Source organism: Oryctolagus cuniculus, chromosome 7, assembly GCF_051225735.1.
Source record: "Oryctolagus cuniculus isolate XC-2025 breed Fujian yellow rabbit chromosome 7, ASM5122573v1, whole genome shotgun sequence".
NCBI lineage: Eukaryota > Metazoa > Chordata > Mammalia > Lagomorpha > Leporidae > Oryctolagus > Oryctolagus cuniculus.
Window position 1 is genome coordinate 134,299,211 of NC_142873.1, and position 20,971 is coordinate 134,320,181.

Here is a 20,971-nt window from a genome sequence, read left to right on the forward strand (position 1 = left end):
GGTTTCCAACCTCAACTGAGCCTCATTCCTTCCTGACAATCCTCTGGCAACTTCCCAGTCAAGCCCCTTGCTTTTCCCCTTAGCCTCCCTCTCACTTTCAGGAAATCCCTCTGCCTATTTCAAAGAGAAAATACCGACCACTAGACATTAATTCTCTCATTTTCTGGCTCCCGTCCTGACAAATTTACCTCTTTCCGTACCTTTATTAATTTCCTATCCCTGTTACACCAGAGGAAATGTTGTCCCACCTCCTATTTAAGTTTGTGCTTTCTTTCCACTGGTGAATTTCATCCTCTCACACCCTCTGAAGAATTTCATTATCTTTCCCCTCCCCTTTTTTTTAAAAAAAAGATTTTATTTATTTATTTATTTGAGAAGTAGAGTTACAGTGAGAGGGAGAGCAGAGAGAAAGGTCTTCCATCCTCTGGTTCATTCCCTAAATGGCTGCAACGGCCAGAGCTGCACTGATCTGAAGCCAGGAGCTTCCTCCAGGTCTCCCACGTGGGTGCAAGGGCACAAGGATCTAGGCCCTCGTCTACTACTTTCCCAGGCCATAGCAGAGAGATGGATTGCGAGAGGAGCGGCCAGGACTAGACCCACTGCCCATATGGGATGCCAGCATTGGAGGTGGAGGCTTAATCTACTGAGCCTTAGCACTGGCCCCGGCCAAGCTTCTTAAAAGAGCACTTTAATTTTTCTATCATGAACTTCCTCACCTCTCATATGCTATTCCTCTTACTAAATCTGGCATTATTACCTACTTTCTCACCAGAGACTTCCAACTTGCCAAATTTAATAGACACTTCTCAATTTTTCTTAACTTCAGAGTACTCCCTTCTTTTTGGAACTTCGTTCTCTTGGGTCCTGAGTTATCATTCGAAGTTTCCTTTTCCTTCTCTGAGTTTTCCTTTATAGCAGGCTGAGAAACTCTGAAAACCGCTTTCAAGTTAATCTTGCCTTATGGTTCTGCCATTAATCCTAAGCTTATATATGCACCTGCCCTTTAGACATCTTTAGTAGAACTACATAAGGCAGGCCGGCGCTGCGGCTCACTAAGCTAATCCTCCACTTGTGGCGGCAGCACACCGGGTTCTAGTCCCGGTCGGGGCGCCGGATTCTGTCCCAGTTGCCCCTCTTCCAGGCCAGTTCTCTGTTGTGGCCAGGGAGTGCAGTGGAGGATGGCCCAAGTCCTTGGGCCCTGCACCCGCACAGGAGACCAGGAGAAGCATCTGGCTTCGGATCAGCGCAGTGCACTGGCCGCAACGTGCCGACCGCGGCGGCCATTGGAGGGTGAACCAACGGCAAAGGAAGACCTTTCTCTCTGTCTCTCTCTCTCACTGTCCACTCTGCCTGTTAAAAAAATAAATTAATAAAAAAAGAACTACATAAGGCAAAAAAATTAATGCAGTAAATATTTTCCTTTTTTAAAAAAAGATTTATTTATTTATTTATTTGAAAGTCAGAGTTACACAGAGAGGAGAGGCAGAGAGAGAGAGAGAGAGAGAGAGAGAGAGAGAGAGAAAGAGAGGGAGGTCTTCCATCCGATGGTTCACTCCCCAGTTCACTGCAATGGTGGGAGCTACACCGATCTGAAGCCAAGAGCCAGGAGCTTCTTCCGGATCTCCCACGCAGGTGCAGGGGCCCAAGGACTTGGGCCATCTTCTACTGTTTTCTCAGGCCATAGCAGAGAACTGGATCAGAAGTGGAGCAGCTGGGTCTCGAACCAGTGCCCATATGGGATGTCAGCGCTTCAGACCAGGGCATTAACCCGCTGCATCACAGCGCCAGCCCCGCAGTAAATATTTTCTAGATATTTCAGCTCTGATGTCCTACATGTTTTTCACACTCACAGTATCCAAAAACCAAATTCACCCTCTTCTCTCTCAAACTACTCTATCTCCTTTGTTCTCTACCTTAGTGTCATTATCATACAACCAGTGGCTTAAGCCAGAAGCCTGGCCATTCTATCTGTTGATTTTCATTTATTATTAAAACTTAATACCTGGGGCTGGTGCCGTGGCTCACTTGGTTAATCCTCTGCCTGTGGCACTGGCATCCCATATGGGCGCCAGTTCTAGTCCTGGTTGCTCCTCTTCCAGGCCAGCTCTCTGCTGTGGCCCGGGAAGGCAGTGGAGGATGGCCCAAGTGCTTGGGCCCTGCACCCACATGGGAGACCAGGAGGAAGCACCTGGCTCTTGGCTTCGGATTGGCGTAGCTCCGGCCGTAGTGGCCATTTGGGAGATGAACCAACGGAAGGAAGACCTTTTTCTCTGTCTCTCTCACTGTCTATAACTCTACCTGTCAAACAAATAAATAAATAAATAATTCTATTTGGAAAAAAAAAAAAAAAAACTTAATACCCACCACCCTTGATAGAACTTGAATCTCTGTCTTCTCTTTTCCACCCTGCCTCATTTCTCACCCACTGTCAACCCATCTCTAAATAACTACTGTAGCAGCCCTAAACAAAATGCAGTTATGTTTAAAAACCTTCACCACTGGCCGGCGCCACGGCTCACTTGGCTAATCCTCTGCCTGCAGCACCGGCACCCCAGGTTCTAGTCCCACTTGGGGTACGAGGTTCTAGTTCCGGTTGCTCCTCTTCCAGTCCAGCTCTCTGCTGTGGCCTGGGAGTGCAGTGGAGGATGGCCCAAGTGCTTGGGCCCTGCACCCGCATGGGAGACCAGGAGGAAGCACCTGGTTCCTGGCCTCGGATCAGCGCAGCACACCAGCCATGGCAGCCATCTGGGGGGGGTAAACCAACGGAACAAGGAAGACTTTGTCTCTCTCTCTCTCTCTCACTGTCTAACTCTGCCTGTCAAGAAAAAAAAAGAAAAAGAAAAAGAAAAAAAAAAAACACAAAACCTTCACCTAAGATAAATACAAATTCTTCAGTATGAACCAGAAGCTCTTTATAATTTGGCTCTTGTTGTCCTACATTTTTCAGTGTGAATTCTCATCATGACTCTAAGATTTAGCAAGGTAGAGAGGTCCCCAGATGAGCCATAATTTCTCATTTAATATTCACTTATGGGGGCTGGCACTGTGGCATAGCAGGTAAAGCCACTGCCTACAGTGCCAGCATCCCCTGTGGGCACCGGTTTGAGTCACGGCTGCTCCACTTCTGATCCAGCTCTCTGCTGTAGCCTGGGAAAGCCGTAGAAGATGGCCCAAGTCCTTGGGCCCCTATACCTGCATGGGAGACCTGGAAGAAGCTCCTAGCTCCTGGCTTCGGATCAGCACAGTTCCGGCTGTTGCGGCCAACTAGGGAGTGAGCCCTTGGATGGAAGACCTCTCTCTCTCGCTGCTTCTCCTTCTCTGTTTAACTCTGACCTCCAAATAAATAAATAAATCTTTAAAAAAAATACTCACTTATGACCATGTTTGGCCAAGAAGATCTGTGATGTTTTAATGGCCTCAGAGACTTGTTCTCTCTTGGTTGTCAGCTCTTCTGACAGAACCTATGTAGTGGAAATAAAGAGAAAAGGTTCAAAACCCAAGCATTACAGAATCGAAATTATTTAAAATAATTTTGTAAAAATCCCGAAGCTTAGGCCAGACTATTATTACCAATGAGCTACAGCTGATTAAAAAGTTGGCCATATAGACAAGGTAGCTTCTTAAGTTGACATCTATTCAGGTAATAATCAGTCTGAAAAGGCCCATATGTGAACTGTGTTATTCCACCAAATGCATTATCACATATTCTCCTTCCCACCAGAGAGAGCTGGGCCACCTTCTACTCACCTGCTGTTCCAAAATGGCTTTCTCAATGTCTGTTGATTCTTTGGTCTGGGATGAGGTAGCTTTGCCTTGCGTATTCCTTGCTAGGGTAGACACCCAACCCAAAAGTTCTTTAACCTTCTCCACGTGTTCCTGTTTTTCCTCTTCTACCACTTTCTACAATAGGAAATAGAAAATCAGTACCTTGATCAATCTACTAGGAGATATGCATAACTTCAGATTTTGTAAAATCAGAAGTGAGAGTTACCTAAAGCAGCAGGTGGTCAGAAGAACTCTAAGTTACATGTAACTGACCCGGGCTACGGCATTGCTCACAGTAGTCTGTAATACTTAATTTAGTGCCTTTCTAAAAAAGCATCATTTTTACATATGATAGGCATTTAATAATAATTATTATTGAATGATTAAAAGATAATTATTCAGGGCTGGTGCCATGGCTCACTAGGCTAATCCTCTGCCTGCGGTGCTGGCACGCCAGGTTCTAGTCCCAGCTGGGGCACTGTGTACTAGTCCAGGTTGCTCCTCTTCCAGTCTAGCTCTCTGCTGTGGCCCGGGAGGGCAGTGGAGGATGGCCCAAGTGCTTGGGTCCCTGCATCCGCATGGGAGACCAGGAGAAGCACCTGGCTCTTGGCTTTGGATTGGTGCAGTGCCGGCCATGGCAGCCATTAGGAGAGTGAACCAACAGAAGGAAGACCTTTCTCTCTGTCTCTCTCCTACTGTCTGTAACTCTGCCTAGCAAAAAAAAAATTAAAAAAATATGATAATTATTCAAGGGTGGATGCTGTGGCACAGCAAGTCAAGCTGCCACTTGGAATGACTGTATCTCATGCTCGAGTGCATGGTTCAAGTACAAGCTGCTCTACTTTCTGTCCAGCTTCCTGATAATACACATCCTGGGAGGCAGCAGATGATGGCTCAAGTACTCCAATCCCTATCACCCCCATGGGAGATCTGGATGGAATTCCAGACTCCTGGCTTTGGCCTGGCCCAGCTCCGACTTGTGGGCTGGTCTGCTCCTGATGTGAACCAGTGGATGCAAGATCTTTCTTTCCCTGCATTTCAAATAAGTAAAAATAAGTAAAACATTAAAAAAAAATCTCTTTAGGGGTAGGTGTTTAGAGCAACAGTCAAAGCACTGATATGCATCCCATATCAGTGTTTAGGTTTGAGTCCTAGGTCTGCTTCTGATTCAAGATTCTTGCTAATGTATACCCCAGGCAGTAGCACTGATGGCTTATGTAGTTGAGTCCCTGCCACCCATACTGGAGCTCTGGATTAAATTCACGTCCTGGCTTTTGCCTAGTGCAGCCCTGGCTGCATGAGGCATTTAGGGAGTAAACCAGCAGATGGAAGATGTCTCTGCAGTCTGTCTCTCTCTGCCTTTCAAATAAAAATACATAATATAAATATTTAAAAAAGAGATCCACATATAGCATCTTATTCATTTTCGTAATTCTTGGTTTAGAAGTGAAGAGACTGAAGTCTACAAAATTATATGAGCTAATATTTATTGATTATAAAGGAAGCTGTGCTAACTTACATAGGCAAAAGATGGTAAAGTTAACGATTTCAATAGCACTCCTTTTATAAGAGTGATTGAGTATGTGGAAACTTATTTAGCAAAGACACAGAATTTTATAATTACAAAAAGATTAAATGTTCATTACAAAAAATGTAAACAAAAAGTAAGCCTATAATATATGTACTCTTAATTTTATTTCCCCAGAAATTTGTTATTTATGCTTTTAAATGTATTTCTGTGACAATATTGTGTCTTTGTGGCATACACTTTTATGTTACTTTATTTTTTAACATTTATTTATTTGAAAGACAGAGTTACAGAGAGAGGAGAGAGTAAGAGAGATCTTCCATGCACTGGTTCACTTCCTAAATGGCCAAAATGATTGCGCTGGGTCATGTGAGTGCAGGGGCCCAAGGACTTGGGCCATCTTTTGCTGCCTTCCCAGGGGCATTACAAGGAGCTGGATCAGATATAAAGCAGCCTGCACTCGAACTGGTGCCCATGTAGGATGTTGGCTCTATAGGCCATGACTTTAACTTGCTGAATCATAGTGCCAGCCCCACATGATTTTATTTTTGCTGAGATAGTTATACATAGTGCAAATTCTTTTGTACATATAATAAATTATAAGAATATTTCAAGGAGTACATGGAAAATGGAATCACAAGTTCATGTTAGAGCATAAAAATTTTTAAAACCATGCAGTTTTTACCTAATGCATTTATCATAACTTTAAAAAAAAGATTTATTTATTTTATTTGAAAGGCAGAGTTACAGAGAGAGAGAAAGAGATCTTCTATCCACTGGTTCACTTCCCAAATAGCCACAATGGCCAGGGCTGGGCCAGGCAGAGGACAGGAGCTTCTTCTGGGTCTCCCACAAGGGTATAGGGGCCCAAGCATTTGGGTCATTTTCCACTATCTTCCCAGGAGCATTAGCAGGGAGCTAGATTGGAAGAAGAGAAGCCAGAAAACGAACTGGCGCCTATATGGGATGCTGGTGCTGCAGGCAGAGGCTTATGCCATGGTGTCAGCCCCTATCATAAACTTCTTGAGGACCCCCTACAAATATCTTCCTATGTCAATTCACTCAAATCTATTTCATTATTTTTATTATTTATTTAAGATTTACTTTTAATTTATTTGAGAGGTAGAGTCACAGAGAGAAGAGGAGAGAAAGAGAGAGAGAGAGGGAAAGAGTTCGTCCATCTGCTGGTTCACTCCCCAAATGGCCACAACAGCCAGGGCTGTGCTAGGCTGAATCCAGCAGCTAGGAGCTGCCTGTGGATCTCTCACGCGGGTGCAGGAGCCCATGCACTTGTGGAGGATGGCCCAGGTGCTTGGGCCATCTTCTGATGTTTTCCAGGCACATTAGCAGGGAGCTGAATAGGAAGTGAAGCTGAATAGGAAGTGAGTCTCAAGCCATCACCCATTCGGGATGCTAGTGTCACAGGCAGAGAGTTAACCTGCTTTGCCATAATACTGGGTCCTATTTCATTATTTTTAATACTTCCATCGCATTCCATGGGATAGAATTTGGGAGTTTATAGTATTTGACTTAAATTATACTTGGAGCTGGGGGCTGGCTCTGTGACGCAGCGGGTTAAGACCCTGGCCTGCAGTGCCAGCATCACATATGGGCACCGGTTCTGGTCCCAGCTGCTCCTCTTCCAATCCAGCTCTCTGATATGGCCTGGGAAGGCAGTGGAGGATGGCCCAGGTCCTTGGGCCCCTGCACCTGCATGGGACCCGGAAGAAGCTCCTGGCTCCTGGCTTTGGATCAGCGTAGCTCCAGCCGTTGCGGCCATCTGGGGAGTGAACCATCGGATGGAAGATCTCTCTCTGCCTCTCCTCTCTCTGTGTAACTCTGACTTTCAAATAAATAAATAAATCTTTAAAAAAAAATTTACACTTGGAGCCAGTTGTGGTGCAGTGGGTTAAGCTCCTGCCCACAGTGCTGGCATCTCGAACAGGCACTGGTTTGAGTCTCGGCTGCTCTACTTCCAATCTAGCCCCCTGCTAATGTGCCTGGGAAAGCATCAGAAAATGGCCCAAGTACTTGTGCCCCTGCACCCATGTGGGAGACCCAGAAGAAGCTCCTGGTTTCTGGCTTTGACCTGGCCTAGCCTGGTCATCGTACTCATGTGGGGAGGAAGATCGATTGATCTCTCTCTCTCTCTCTCTCTCTGTAATTCTACTTTTCAAATAAATAAATGTTAAAAAAAAAAAAAAAACACAAATTATACTTTATTGAAGAATTTTGTTAACATCTGTTCCTTTATATATTCTTATATTTCTATAATAAAGACACCTGGAGGAGTCTTGGATATAATATAATCATGTCTCATTAGCTGTGGATTCTGTATTTGTACATTCATCTACTCATTAAAATGTATCTGTAATTTCAAAATCCATACTTCTGACACTTCCTGGTCATTCACAAGTGTACAGAGTGACAAAAACATTTCAGTTGCTCGGTGCCATGTTATCAGTAGAGGGAAGACACTGGGGCACACAGCCTTCTTGTTTCAGCTCTGAGGTGCTGGTTCTAGTCCCAGCTGCTCCTCTTCTAATCCAGCTCTCTTTAATAGACCTTTCAGTCTATTAAGGGCCATGTTTCTTGCAGCTTTGTGGTTTTTGTTGGTAATTTTACTGTTTGAAATGGCCCCAAGGTAGGGATGAAGTGCTGTCTAGTATTTCTAAGCACAGGAAGGCTGTCATGTGTCTTATGGAGAAAAAACATGTATCAGGTAAGTTTTGTTCAGATGTGAGTTACAGTGCTGACGGCCATGAAGGCAAAGTTAGTGGGTTAACAATCCATATTAGATGTCTTTAAACAACAAGATTATAAAACAAGATTTTAAAACAAGATTATCTATCGATCTGTTGACAAAAACACAACCAGAGGCTTGCAGAGGCCTGCAGGCAGCCAACTCTGTATTTCCCTTAGGAAGCCAGGGCTCACTGATGCAGTAACTTTAGAGGACATGACGACCGCTAAATCATTAGAATCAGTGAGGTGCACTCCACATTCTGAGGGATGAGGCACAGGAGTTTTAATTGTACTTTTAAGACAATTTAGGACCTAACTTTCCTTACCTCCTCCTCCTCCAGCCGCCTAAGCGCATCACTGATGTACTTCACGTGCTGAGTTGTTAAGGTCACCAGTGCTGTGTAGCGAGTCCTTAAATCCATGAACTACGGTTCAAAAGGACAAATTAAATGAATTGTCTTCCAGAGAAATACATGTAAATAGTGGAAAATATAAGAAAATTTTCGTGACGTTGTATATTCAACAGAAAGGTGGGCCTGAATCACAGTGCAAGGCCCAAATGAATCTTTCCTTAAGGGAAGATGGCTTATTTCCTTTTCCCTCCCTTTCACCTCTTGTGTGATGGCATCTGAGGAGGAAAGCATACGACGGCGCTTGCCCGGGGATTTCTGCTGTGATTCCACAAAAGCTTTGTATGTCATCAGCTGTAATTCATAGTCCTGGGAAAGGAAGAAATTTCAAAAATTGACTTGGGTTTTATAGCTAACATATACCATGCAACAGAACACAACATTTTGTTGCTATGAAGTGTTCTGGTGATAATTCAGATGAGAGGTTAGCAAACTTTTCCTGTAAAGGACCAAACAGAAAATACCAGGCTATACTATCTCCATCACAACTACTCATTGTTGCTATTGTAAATAAATGCAGCCATAGCGGCGCCGCGGCTCACTAGGCAATCCTCCGCCTAGAGGCGCTGGCACACCAGGTTCTAGTCCCGGTCGGGGCTCCAGATTCTGTCCCGGTTGCCCCTCTTCCAGGCCAGCCCTCTGCTATGGCCAGGGAGTGCAGTGGAGGATGGCCCAAGTGCTTGGGCCCTGCACCCCATGGGGAGACCAGGAAAAGCACCTGGCTCCTGGCTCCTGCCATCGGATCAGCGCGGTGCGCTGGCTGCAGCGCGCCGGCCGCGGCGGCCATTGGAGGGTGAACCAACGGCAAAAGGAAGACCTTTCTCTCTGTCTCTCTCTCACTATCCACTCTGCCTGTCAAAAAAATAAAAAAATAAAAAAAATAAAATAAAATAAATGCAGCCATAGACAATAAGTAAATGAAAGAGTGTGGCTGTGTTACAATAAAACTACTTACGGACATTGCAAATTCATACAATTTTCATGGCACAACATATTATTCCTAATAGTTTTTTTTCTAACCACTTCTCACCGGTCATATAAAAAAGCATGCAGGCTGGATTTAGCCTATGGGTCATAGCTTGCTGAATCCAGAGTTTTTAATGCTATTTTCTAGCAATGCTTTCATCGCATTCATAAGGAAACTGAAGCCCAGAGAGGGGAAGTGAATGTCCCTAATCAGCTCAGTGGGTGAACAACAGATTACAGTAAGATCCCTGACCCAAGCTCTTCACATTTCATCATTCTATTCTGCCCCTTCCTCTGCAACCCTCACAGGACTGTCCTGGTCCAGGCTTTCTTCATCTCTCCCATGGGTGGGTGCAGCAGCTCTTACTTGCTACCAGTGCTTTTCTTTTGACCTCCAATTTATTCTTCATCCCGCCACCAGAATTATTTTTCTGAAACACAGTGATGCCCACATTGTTCCTCTGCATAAAAGCTTCAGTGGCCTTGAGCAGAGCTTCTCAAATATAAACATGCAAATAAATCAACTAGGGATCTGGTTTAAAATGCAAAATTTGACTCAGTAAGTCTGGGTTTCCACATTTCTGACAAGGTCCCAGGTGATGCTGATGCTATTGGTTCAGACAACATTCTGAAGAGCAAGAAAAAAAGATGTAGCCCAAACAGGTGAACAAGGCTTTTCATAAATGGGCCTCAGCACCCCTTTTTCTTTCTTTCTTTTTTTTTTTTAAGATTTATTTATTTTAAAGGCAGAGTTACAGAGAAAGAGATCTTCCATCTGCTGGTTTTCTCCCCAAATGGCTGCAATGGCTCGGGCTGGGCCAGGCCAAAGCCACGAGCCAGGACCTTCTTCTGGTTCTTTCACATAAGCCCAAGAACTTGAGCCATCTTTCACTGCTTTGCATGCATATTAGCAGGGAGCTGGATGGGAAATGAAGCAGCCAGGTCTTGAATCGGTGCCAGTAGGGGATGCCAGAAATGCAGGTGGCAGCTTTACCCGCTATACCACAAAGCCGGCCCCTCCCTGTTCATTTCCTATGGTCACTGCTCCTCATGTATCATACAGTTTTTTAGTCATAATAGAGTTCCTGTATTGTATGACAAAAGCAGTTATTATGCAGTTCCTTTGCCTAGAATGCACTGCTTCTATTGTCCAATTAGAAAACTCTAGGGAAAAGGACAACATGTAATAGTAGTACCAATAAAAGAGTATTAATAATAATGATAATTAAAGTGGGGCCAACACTGTGGCACAGCAGGTTAATGCCCTGGCTTGGAGTGCTGGCATCCCATGTGGGTGCTGGCTCGAGACCTGGCTGCTCCACTTCCGGTCCAGCTCCCTACTGTGGCCTGGGAAAGCGTGGGAGACCCGGAAGAAGCTCCTGGCTCCTGGCTTCGGATTGGCACAGCTCCAGCCGTTGCAGCCAATTGGGGAGTGAATCATCAGATGGAAGACCTCCCTCTCTCTGCCTCTCCTCTCTGTGTAACTCTGACTTTCAAATAAATAAATAAATCTTTAAAAAAATAAATAATAGTGAAAGCAATTGCTACCGTTTATTGAATGCACTCTAAGTTTGTGGAATTGTCTTATGTATACATTATCTCACTTAATCTTTACAACCACTCAAGCAGTTGTTGTTCCTATTTTATAGATAGAGCAACAGAAACCCAGGTTAAGTGCTTGTTCAAAGTCTCAAGCCTGTGGGACAGCATTGTGGCTGTATGTGACACTGGCATCCCACGCAGACACTGGTTTGTGTCATGGCTCCTCCATTTCAGATCCAGCTCCCCTAATAGTCTGGGAAAAAGAAGCAGAGGAAGGCTCAACTGTTTGGACCTCTACCACCCACGTGGGAGTCGCAGAAGAAGTTCCTGGATCCTGGCTTTGGTCTGGCCTGGTGCTGGTCACTGTAGCCATCTGGGAAATGAACCAGATGGAAGATCTCTCTCTCTGTGTCTTATCCTCTCTCTCTGTAATTTGACTTTCAAAATAAATTAATTCTAAGAAAGTCTCAAGCCTGATTTTTTTCTGATAACAAGTTTTCAGTCATGAACTTAAATGTATTCATTCAAAAAACATTTCTTGGGGCCGGCGCTGTGGCGCAGTGGGTTAACGCCCTGGCCTGAAGCGCCAGCATCCCATACGGGTGCTGGTTCTAGTCCCGACTGCTCCTCTTCTAATCCAGCTCTCTGCTATGGCCTGAGAAAGCAGTAGAAGCTGGCTCAAGTCCTTGCATGGGAGACCTGGAAGAATCTCCTGGCTCCTGGCTTCAGATCGGCGCAGCTTTGGCCATTGTGGCCATCTTGGGGAGTGAACCAGTGGATGGAAGACCTCTCTCTCTCTGTCTCTACCTTGCTCTGTATCTCTGTCTTTCAAATAAATAAATATTTTTTTTAAAAAAAGACAACACAAACAGTATTTAAAAAACAAAAAACATTTGTTGATCACCTACTATGTGCCTACCATTGTTTTGAGACACATACAGTGGAAAACAAGAGAGAAAAAACTTTACTCCCTTGGAACTTACATTCTAGTGGATAAATAAATAAATAAATAACCTCAAGTCATTTTTCTTTATTGATGCTTCAGAGAAAAAGAGAAGGGCCAGATCATCCATGATCTTTTTATTTTTTAAAGATTTATTTATCTATTTGAAAGACAGAGAGAGAGAGAGAGAGAGAGACAGAGTTAGTTCTTCCATCTGCTGGTTCACTCCCCAAATGGCTGCAATGGCTGGGGTTGGTCCAGGATGAAGCCAAGAGCCTGGAACTTATTCTGGGTCTTCCACATGAGTGGTAGTGGCACAAGCACTTGGGCCATCTTCTGGTGCTTTCCCATGCACATTAGCAGGAAGCTGGATGGGAAGTGGAGTAGCTGGGACTCGAACTGGGGCTTGCATAGGAGGTGACAGTGTTGCAGGCTTAACCTGCTGTGCTACAATGCTGGCCTCTCCATGGCTTTTTTTAAATCAAATAAGGATTTTGAATTTTATTATGAGGACAATCTGAAGCCACTGGACAGTCTTAAGCAAGGAGTGATATGATTTTGATTTATTCTATTCTATCCATTCTGAAGTACAGATTTCCCCCTATATTTTATTATTTTTAAAATTAGGGTACTACTAACATAATCAGAGGCATGTCACAGAATTGGCAGTTTTTTTTTCCCCTGGTATGCATGAAATTATGGCATAGATTATCATTGATGATGTCTAAGATTCAATGACGGCCAGCACCGCAGCTCAATAGGCTAATCCTCTGCCTTGCGGCGCCGGCACACCGGGTCCTAGTCCCGGTCGGGGCGCCGGATTCTGTCCCGGTTGCCCCTCTTCCAGGCCAGCTCTCTGCTGTGGCCAGGAAGTGCAGTGGAGGATGGCCCAAGTGCTTGGGCCCTGCATCCCATGGGAGACCAGGATAAGTACCTGGCTCCTGCCATCGGATCAGCGCGGTGCACTGGCCGCAGCGCGCCGGCCATTGGAGGGTGAACCAATGGAAAAGGAAGACCTTTCTCTCTGTCTTTCTCTCTCACTGTCCACTCTGCCTGTCCAAAAAAAAAAAAAAAAAAAAAATTCAATGACATGTCTGAGACTCAGTGACAAGGATAGCCCACCTTCTATGTGGGAAAATAATCTATGGGAGCAGGAACAGAAGCTAGAGACTGGCTCAAGGGTAATGCAATAGTTTAAAGAAGAGTCCTCATCTGGATGTGAACTAGAGAATTTGAGAGGAGGTAGTCATATTTGGGACATATTTGAAGAATCAACCAATAGAGCACTTGATCACAGATTGAACATAAAGATTAAAACAAAAGAGCTAAGAATGAGTCCTGGATTTTTTGCCACGGCAACTGGGAAAAAATGGTGATGCTATCTCCCGAGATAAACCAGACAGGTGAGAGGATATTTGAGAAGGAAACCCTAATATTCTGTTTTTGTTATGGTAAGTTTAAGAGGCCTGTGGTCATACAAGTGGAGACTCCTCAAATCACAGCCAATCTCTGGTACCTCTCTGAGCATCCCTAAACATGGGCCGCTGGACGTGTACATCTGCATTAACTGAAGAATGGGGCCAGCCTCTTGCAGAAGAACTCTGCTTAATTTGTCCTTAAACAGAACAACAGAGGGACAATGCAGATTTTCCTAAGTTGGAGATCATTTATGTTCCTTTTAAGATGTGGTAAAGTTACCTTCACAATAGTTGAGTATTGCTGGGAAAATTTTTGACACTGGTCCAGTTTTGTCTGATTTCTCTCGATTTCTGCAAATAGATCCTAGGAACCAAAAAGCACAACATTATCACAATCATTATCACCACTGAAACAACGGAACATTTAGCATGTTCTGAGGCAGGTACTTCCAATCGCTTCCTGCATTCACATCACTGGGAAGGCTGATCAAAACACAGAATGCTCAGCCCCACCCAAGAGTTTCTGAGACAGTAGGTCTAGGGTTGTACTCAAAAACTCGTGCTGCTACCATGTTCCAGGTGAAGTTGATGCTGTTGGTCCAGGGTCCTGGCTTTAAGAGCTACTCTTCTAAGTATTTATTGTGTTTCACTCAATCGTAACAACAATAGTCTTATAAGGTAGGTTAAATAAATAAAAAACTATATTCATTTTAAGGATGAGGAAGTATTAAGAGGTCAAGTAATTTGTTTGACATCTCATAGCTGGTAGGTTAGTCAGGTAATTAGAATCTAGGTAATAAAACTTTGAACCTCATACTCCTGACTACAATGCTAAAGAAAGAAAAAAAGCAAAACAACAAGAAAAAAGGCTTTAAATAATTTTCTTCTGCTCATAGCTCTCCTTGGGTTTTCAAAACCCTACATTCTAATCCTAGTAAAATAAAATGTAATATCAATAAATAAAATATAAACATTTAATCTATTTATCTAGTGATTTCAATACATAGTCATAGAAATCCAGTATTGAAGAGTTCTTATAGGACTTCTGACCCAAATGTAAAACCAGTATCTCGAGATCATCTGTATGAAACCCTCTAAGAGTGGGATGTCCTGACATTTGGGGGAAGCTTTAATTGCTAGAACATTGTCTATTTGACATTTATGATGAGCGAACTCATCCCCCTGCAACTTCCACCACGCTACTGTAACACCTACCGTCTGCTGGCTGAGCTGCTCCGACAGTACTCTGCTGTCCTCTGCCTGGCCTGGCTTCATCATTTCCTGCTGGGCAGTGGTTTCTTCTATCCACTTGATGAGAGTTCCATGGCAGGCTCGGTAATCTCCCAGAACTTCCTGGATACTTTCTAGTTCAGATTGGCTGTAGAAGCAAAGGGAAACTGCTATCAGAGACCTTAGTATAAATACAAGGAAGTAAATGAGGCAATTCCCTCCTATGCGCATATGTCTAGTTGGGCTTGATTTCAGAGGATACATCTTTATTTATGGGGAATGGCAATGCAAAGCCAACAGAGTCCAATTCATCTACCCAGCATGTGGAATAACAAGTGAGTAGAAAACATCTGTGCCCTAAAGGCCTGGCATCCCCTAATAAGCCCTGTCACCATCTAAGTTGTCAAGGATCACCATAGCTGCCCATAATGTTCCGCTGGCTATACACTTCTGTATCCTGACAACAGGGTAACTTCTAAGAGTACCACAATTATGACTTACGAATTACTAAAATTTTTCTGGGGCAAGAAAGCAGAGAGGAGTGAAAAATAGTAGTCATTTATTGGCACTTCCAATTATATCATTTCTGTTAGTCTAATCAACCTTGGAATTATTATTCAATTAGAATCAATTCAAACATCTAGGAGTTGCTAAACTCCTCTCCTTACATTTTTTCCTACCCAGGTTAGTCTCAGAAAGGGCAATTTTCTCCCTTTCCTATTTATATCTGTCAACAGAAACAGGACCTCAAGTAACAGGGATTAAAAACCACTGAATTACCAAATGAGATAGAAGCAAAATCTGCGAAGCCTCACTACAAAAATGACTCACATCTGGATTCAAAGCTAATGAAACAAGAACTAAAATCTAGGTTCTGTCCTTAAAAAAGATCACTAGGTAACCTTTCAAGTCTATCTTCTAAGAAGCCACTGTCATCAGTGTCTTAATTAAATAAGACCTGGGAGACAGGAGAGGCACGGTTAATAAGATCAATGCTACTAATCCAAAAGGAAGCCATTGGTCTGCATTGGGGTGAGTGATTTCAACATTCTGTCACTTATCTTGTCCAGAATTCATACTATTGTAAAATATCTACTACTCCCTATCAATTCCTTTCTTTAAACTTGAATACACAGACACAGCTTTATTATGTTTAAGTCCCCAAACTCTAACTGGAGAACAAGTTGGAACCATCACTCACCGGGTCTCCAGCTGGGCAATGACACGGTGCCAACGCTCCTGCAGCTGGGAGCCTTTCTCCTGGTAGCGCTCCAAATCCAGGTTTCGCTCTGGTGTCAGACGATTCAGCTGCTCTGCCACTACCTTGGCCTTGGAAATTTCCTCATCCAAGACTGAAAACACTGAATTCTTGTCCTTCACATCACTAAGCCAGTGCTATAAAAACATGAACACAGGAACAGATTAAATATTTTCCATGCCAAAAACAGTTCAGACTAAGGTAGGAAACAAGGATATTCTCTAGAGTTGACCCTACGCTGTATTTATGATTCAGAAATTAGGCCCTGAAGTATTTGTGTCAGAAATGCCTCCAAAAGTCATCTAATCAATCCTGATGCATGTAGGGAGGCTGAGGGCAGAGAGTACCACACAGAGAAATGTACAAAGAACTTTACCACTCATAAGCTATGAGAGTAAACAAGTCAATTAACCAGTCTGAGTCTTGATTTTCTCATCCATAAATGGAGATAAAAATCCCTCCCCTATCCATTTCACAGAAAATTGTGAGAATCAAATGAGGTAATAGCTAAGTATGTTACAAACTTACACCTTAACCATTCATTGTATCTAATTAAATTGGGGGGAAGGGAGAAAATAAATCAAAGATAAAGTACTGGTCAGCGCTGCGGCTCAAAAGGCTAATCCTACACCTGCGGCGCCAGCATACCGGGTTCTAGTCCCGGTTGCTCCTCTTCCTGTCCAGTTCTCTGCTGTGGCCCAGGAGTGCAGTGGAGGATGGTCCAAGTGTTTGGGCCCTGCACCCACATAGGAGACCAGGAGAAGCACCTGGTTTCTGGCTTCAGATTAACACGGTGAGCCGGCCACAGCGGCCGTTGTGGGGGTGAACCAATGGAAAAGGAAGACCTTTCTCTCTGTCTCTCTGTCACAAAAATAAATAAATAAATAAATAAAGTCCTTTCTCTTTTTCTTTTTTTAAATTTTTTTGATAAAGTTCTTTCTTTTTCCTTTTTTTTATTTTTTTGACAGGCAGAGTGGACAGTGAGAGAGAGAGACAGAGAGAAAGGTCTTCTTTTTCCGTTGGTTCACCCCCAATGGCCGCTGTGGCCGGCGCAACGCGCTAATCCGAAGCCAGGAACCAGGTGCTTCTCCTGGTCTCCTATGTGGGTGCAGGACCCAAACACTTGGACCATCCTCCACTGCACTCCTGGGTCATAGCAGAGAGCTGGACTGGAAGAGGCGCAACTGGGACAGAATCCGGTGTGCCAGCACCGCAGGCGGAGGATTAGCCTACTGAGCCGCGGCAACGGCCCTTTCTCTTCTTTTTTTAGCTAGGCATATTTCTCAGTTTCTTCTTCTTTGCAAACATATTAAAATATACTAAATGACATTCTCCCTAATTCAAATACAAACTTCAATCAGCTTCATGCCATCCAAAATTGCATTTCTCTGCTAACCCATGGTGGTGTATATGTTATCAGCCTTCTAAGAAACTTGGAGCCACCAACCCGTAATGTAGACCGATGGGACTCCAAAGCTGAGAGATCTGCTGGGACTGCTTCTTCTTGACTCAGCTTGATTTCATAACCTTTGACCAAGAGTTCAGCATCCTGCATGCTACGCATTATAACATCAATTGTCTTCAATCTGTGGGAATAAAAATCAACATCCCTCATGAATACATGGATTTGAAGATCTGGATTACATAGCTACTTGTACTACTGAGAGGGTCACAATATATAACTACCAAAATCAATGTCACCATTATTAGATAAGGGCATGGTTTTCTAAAAACAAGAAAGCATAGTACTATTTCTTTGAGTTTAATCAAGCTCAAAATGAACTTCTAAGTGGTACCAGGACATACACACGTGTGGTAGACTCAATGGAGAAAAGGCCTGGGGCTGGAAACCTACTCAACATCTTGAATAGCCTAAGATGGCCCATTGATGGAGATGGTTGGAGAAGGGAAAGACCTTAAAGAGTTAATAATATCTAGTTCAGCTGGAAACCTTTCTTTCTTTAGTCTATCTTCCTTCCTCTTAATGCCCTTAAGCAATATTTTCACAGGCATCTAATCAAATGGAAATCAGGTTCAAAATAGTTTTAACATGGCAAATTAACTCTCCATTCACTTGATTGGTTCAAATGAGTCTACTTTGTGTTATTAGGAACTAAAGACAAGAGTTACTCATCATGAATACACACTCCTCAAGATCTACAATCTTTCTGGATTATTCATGAAATATTTCAGGCCCTTCTCTTTCTCATTCCAGTGGGAAAATACTGCCCTTTGGACCCAAAACCTCAGCTCACTCACTTATTTAGATAGACAGTAGAGAGACCATAGACATGGTCCATTTTCTCCACCAGTAGATTCAGTTCAGAGCGTAGAGTTGGAACACTTGAACCAGATGGGGACTGATGGAGAAAGCTGTTGCATTTCACAGAAAAAGCATCCAGGTCTGACCTCAGTTGCTGCAGATCCTCTTGTGTGTGCTATCAGGAACAAGACATACAACAAAGATGGGTAGAGAATTTAATGAGGAAGCTAGAAAGAAGTACTTATTTTTAATAGCAAAATACTGGCCAGCGCCCACGGCTTGCTAGGCTAATCCTCCGCCTTGCGGCGCCAGCACACCGGGTTCTATTCCTGGTCGGGGCGCCGGATTCTGTCCCGGTTGCCCCTCTTCCAGGCCAGCTCTCTCCTGTGGCCAGGGAGTGCAGTGGAGGATGGCCCAAGTGCTTGGGCCCTGCACCCCATGGGAGACCAGGATAAGTACCTGGCTCCTGCCATCGGATCAGCACGGTGTGCCGGCCGCAGTGCGCTGGCCGCGGTGGCCATTGGAGGGTGAACCAACGGCAAAGGAAGACCTTTCTCTCTGTCTCTCTCTCTCACTGTCCACTCTGCCTTTCAAAAAAAAAAAAAAAATAGCAAAATACTATAAACTACTTAGGAGGCAAGAATACACACAAATAGCTTCTAAACATAATATGGGGACTATAGATTTTTCTTCAGGCTAAAGACAAAAGGAAATATAAATAATGTCAAACTCCAGTTTAGTAAGTTTATTTAATGCAGTAGTATGAGTTACTAATTTTGCAACTTCTATCTGTAAATACTAGCTGAACAAAATATACTGTGGGTCACAAAGCAGGATTTTTCACTCTTAGGAAGAGAGCTACAAGTTTGGAAAGGGGTAAGAAGCAGCCCAGTGCTACTGCTTTGGAACTAGATGGAGACAGATACACATGAATTCATGGATGTATGCGTTTGTGTACATTATGTGTGTTTGACACAGATCAATAAATACATTTATCTATGTGAAATATACATATGTAAATACACAGATACAGGTATGTATGTACATGTATACATATGTAAACATATAAACACAGTTGAAGTATCCCTTACCAAAATGCTTGAGACCAGAAGTGTTTCAAATGTTAGATTTTAGAATCTTTGCATATGCTTATGAAATTTCTGGGCGACAGGACCCAGGTCCAAACACAAAATTCATTTATATTTCTTTTTTTTTTAAAGATTTATTTATTTGAAAGACAGAGTTACGGAGCAAGAGGAAGAGACAGAGAGAGAAATCTTCCATCTGCTGGTTCACTCTCCAAGTGGCCACAATGGCCGGGGTTGGGCCAGACCAAGGCCAGGAGGATCCAAGAGTTTCTTCCAGGTCTCTCACGTGGGTGCTGGGACCCTGGCAGTTGAGCCATCCTCTGCCATTTTCCCAGGTGCATTAGCAGGGAGCTGGATTGGAAGTGGAACACCCAGGACTCCAACCAGCGCCCATATAGGATGCCAGCATCACTGCTGGCCCTTCATTTATGTTTCATATCACCTTATACACATGAACTGAAGTCAACTTTATACAATACTTGAATAATTTTGTGTAAGAAACAAAGTTTATGTATGCAGAACCAGCAGTTTTATGGCTGCATATTGGCAGTCAAAGAGTTTCTGATTTTGGATCAGTTCAGATTTCAGATTTTTGAATTAGGGATGCTCAACTTGTATAAATGCATGCATATATGTAACATGTATGTATGTGTGTATGCAAATATTTGTAAACATGCTTTCTCATATTCTCTGCTGAGCAGGTCTATGGTCAATGACATCTCAAAAACAATCAGCACACAAGCACCCAGATCTTGGGTTCTAAACAACATTCTCCATACGAAAGCAGTAGCACTCCTTGGAGAGATAGCTGATTCCAAGGTTGGGGCAGGCAAAGGCAAGATGAACTTCAAACATCTTGTTTTGTCAAAAAGTTAGGGCTCACAGATGGATGAAGTCATGTTAAAAGGACATAGAAGCCTTGAAAGGGCTCCCATTGGCTAAATTTAGAGCATCAAAATCATAAAAGATCAAAATTTACACACCACTGAATAAAACTAAGAAATTATGAATGTAAACTGACATAAATAAAGGAAGAAGGGAGAGAAGGTGAGGAGGAGAGACAGCAGATTGACTGTTCTCTTTCCAAAGAATGAAATTTGTTTTTAAATGTAGAAGGAATAAAAGAATCAGAAAATCAGGTTTTGGCAACTGTGATACTGATGAGTGATTCAATCAAGAATCAGCAATGGAGGGGTCGACATTGTGGTCTAGTGGGTAAAGCTGCCACCTACGATGCCGGCATCCCATATGGGCACTGGTTTGTGTTCTGGCTGATTCACTTCCAATTCAGCTCCCTGCTACTGGCAAAAGCAGCAGAAGATGGCCCAAGTGTTTGGGCCCCTACACTCACATGGGACACCCAGATGAAGCTCTTGGCTCCTAGCTTCACCTAGTTCTACACTTGCCCTTGTGGCTACTTGGCTACTTTAACCAATAGATAAAAGATATTTCTCTGTCTCTTCTTCTATGTAATTCTGATTTTCAAATAGATTAAAAAAAAATCAACCATTGTTAAAATTAATTGGTGAAAATCTGATGAAAAATAGGATATTTACAAAGTATCAAAATATCTTTCCATAGTATCCTTGGTCATTACAAAGGAGAGAACAGTACCGACTAACCAAAGTTAACATCAGTAGCAAAAGGATATTTCAGCATTGCACATCTTCTAATAGGAAACACCAAAATACATTGTCACACCTGTGGCATTCCTACCAAAAACAAATAACCTAAATCGAATCATGAGGAAGCCTCATATAAATACAAAGAGAGGGACAAAATGCTCTACAAAATAAATGGTCTGCATTCTTCAAA

General features: G+C 43.3%; 1 protein-coding gene across 42 annotated transcripts in view; it reads right to left on the reverse strand.

Moving 5' to 3' along the window:
- Nucleotides 1–20,971, reverse strand: part of MACF1 (microtubule actin crosslinking factor 1) — a 407,864-nt gene that overhangs the window by 151,066 nt on the left and 235,827 nt on the right. For all 42 annotated transcript variants that reach the window (XM_051857911.3, XM_070078713.1, XM_089300949.1 and 39 more), the window contains 9 exons: nucleotides 18,065–18,243; nucleotides 17,253–17,391; nucleotides 15,749–15,942; nucleotides 14,533–14,695; nucleotides 13,598–13,681; nucleotides 8,650–8,757; nucleotides 8,365–8,463; nucleotides 3,748–3,900; nucleotides 3,373–3,461 (listed from right to left, as the gene is read on the reverse strand). In XM_051857911.3, coding sequence (XP_051713871.2) covers nucleotides 3,373–3,461; nucleotides 3,748–3,900; nucleotides 8,365–8,463; nucleotides 8,650–8,757; nucleotides 13,598–13,681; nucleotides 14,533–14,695; nucleotides 15,749–15,942; nucleotides 17,253–17,391; nucleotides 18,065–18,243 — 1,208 coding nt within the window. The remainder of the gene's footprint in view (nucleotides 1–3,372; nucleotides 3,462–3,747; nucleotides 3,901–8,364; nucleotides 8,464–8,649; nucleotides 8,758–13,597; nucleotides 13,682–14,532; nucleotides 14,696–15,748; nucleotides 15,943–17,252; nucleotides 17,392–18,064; nucleotides 18,244–20,971) is intronic.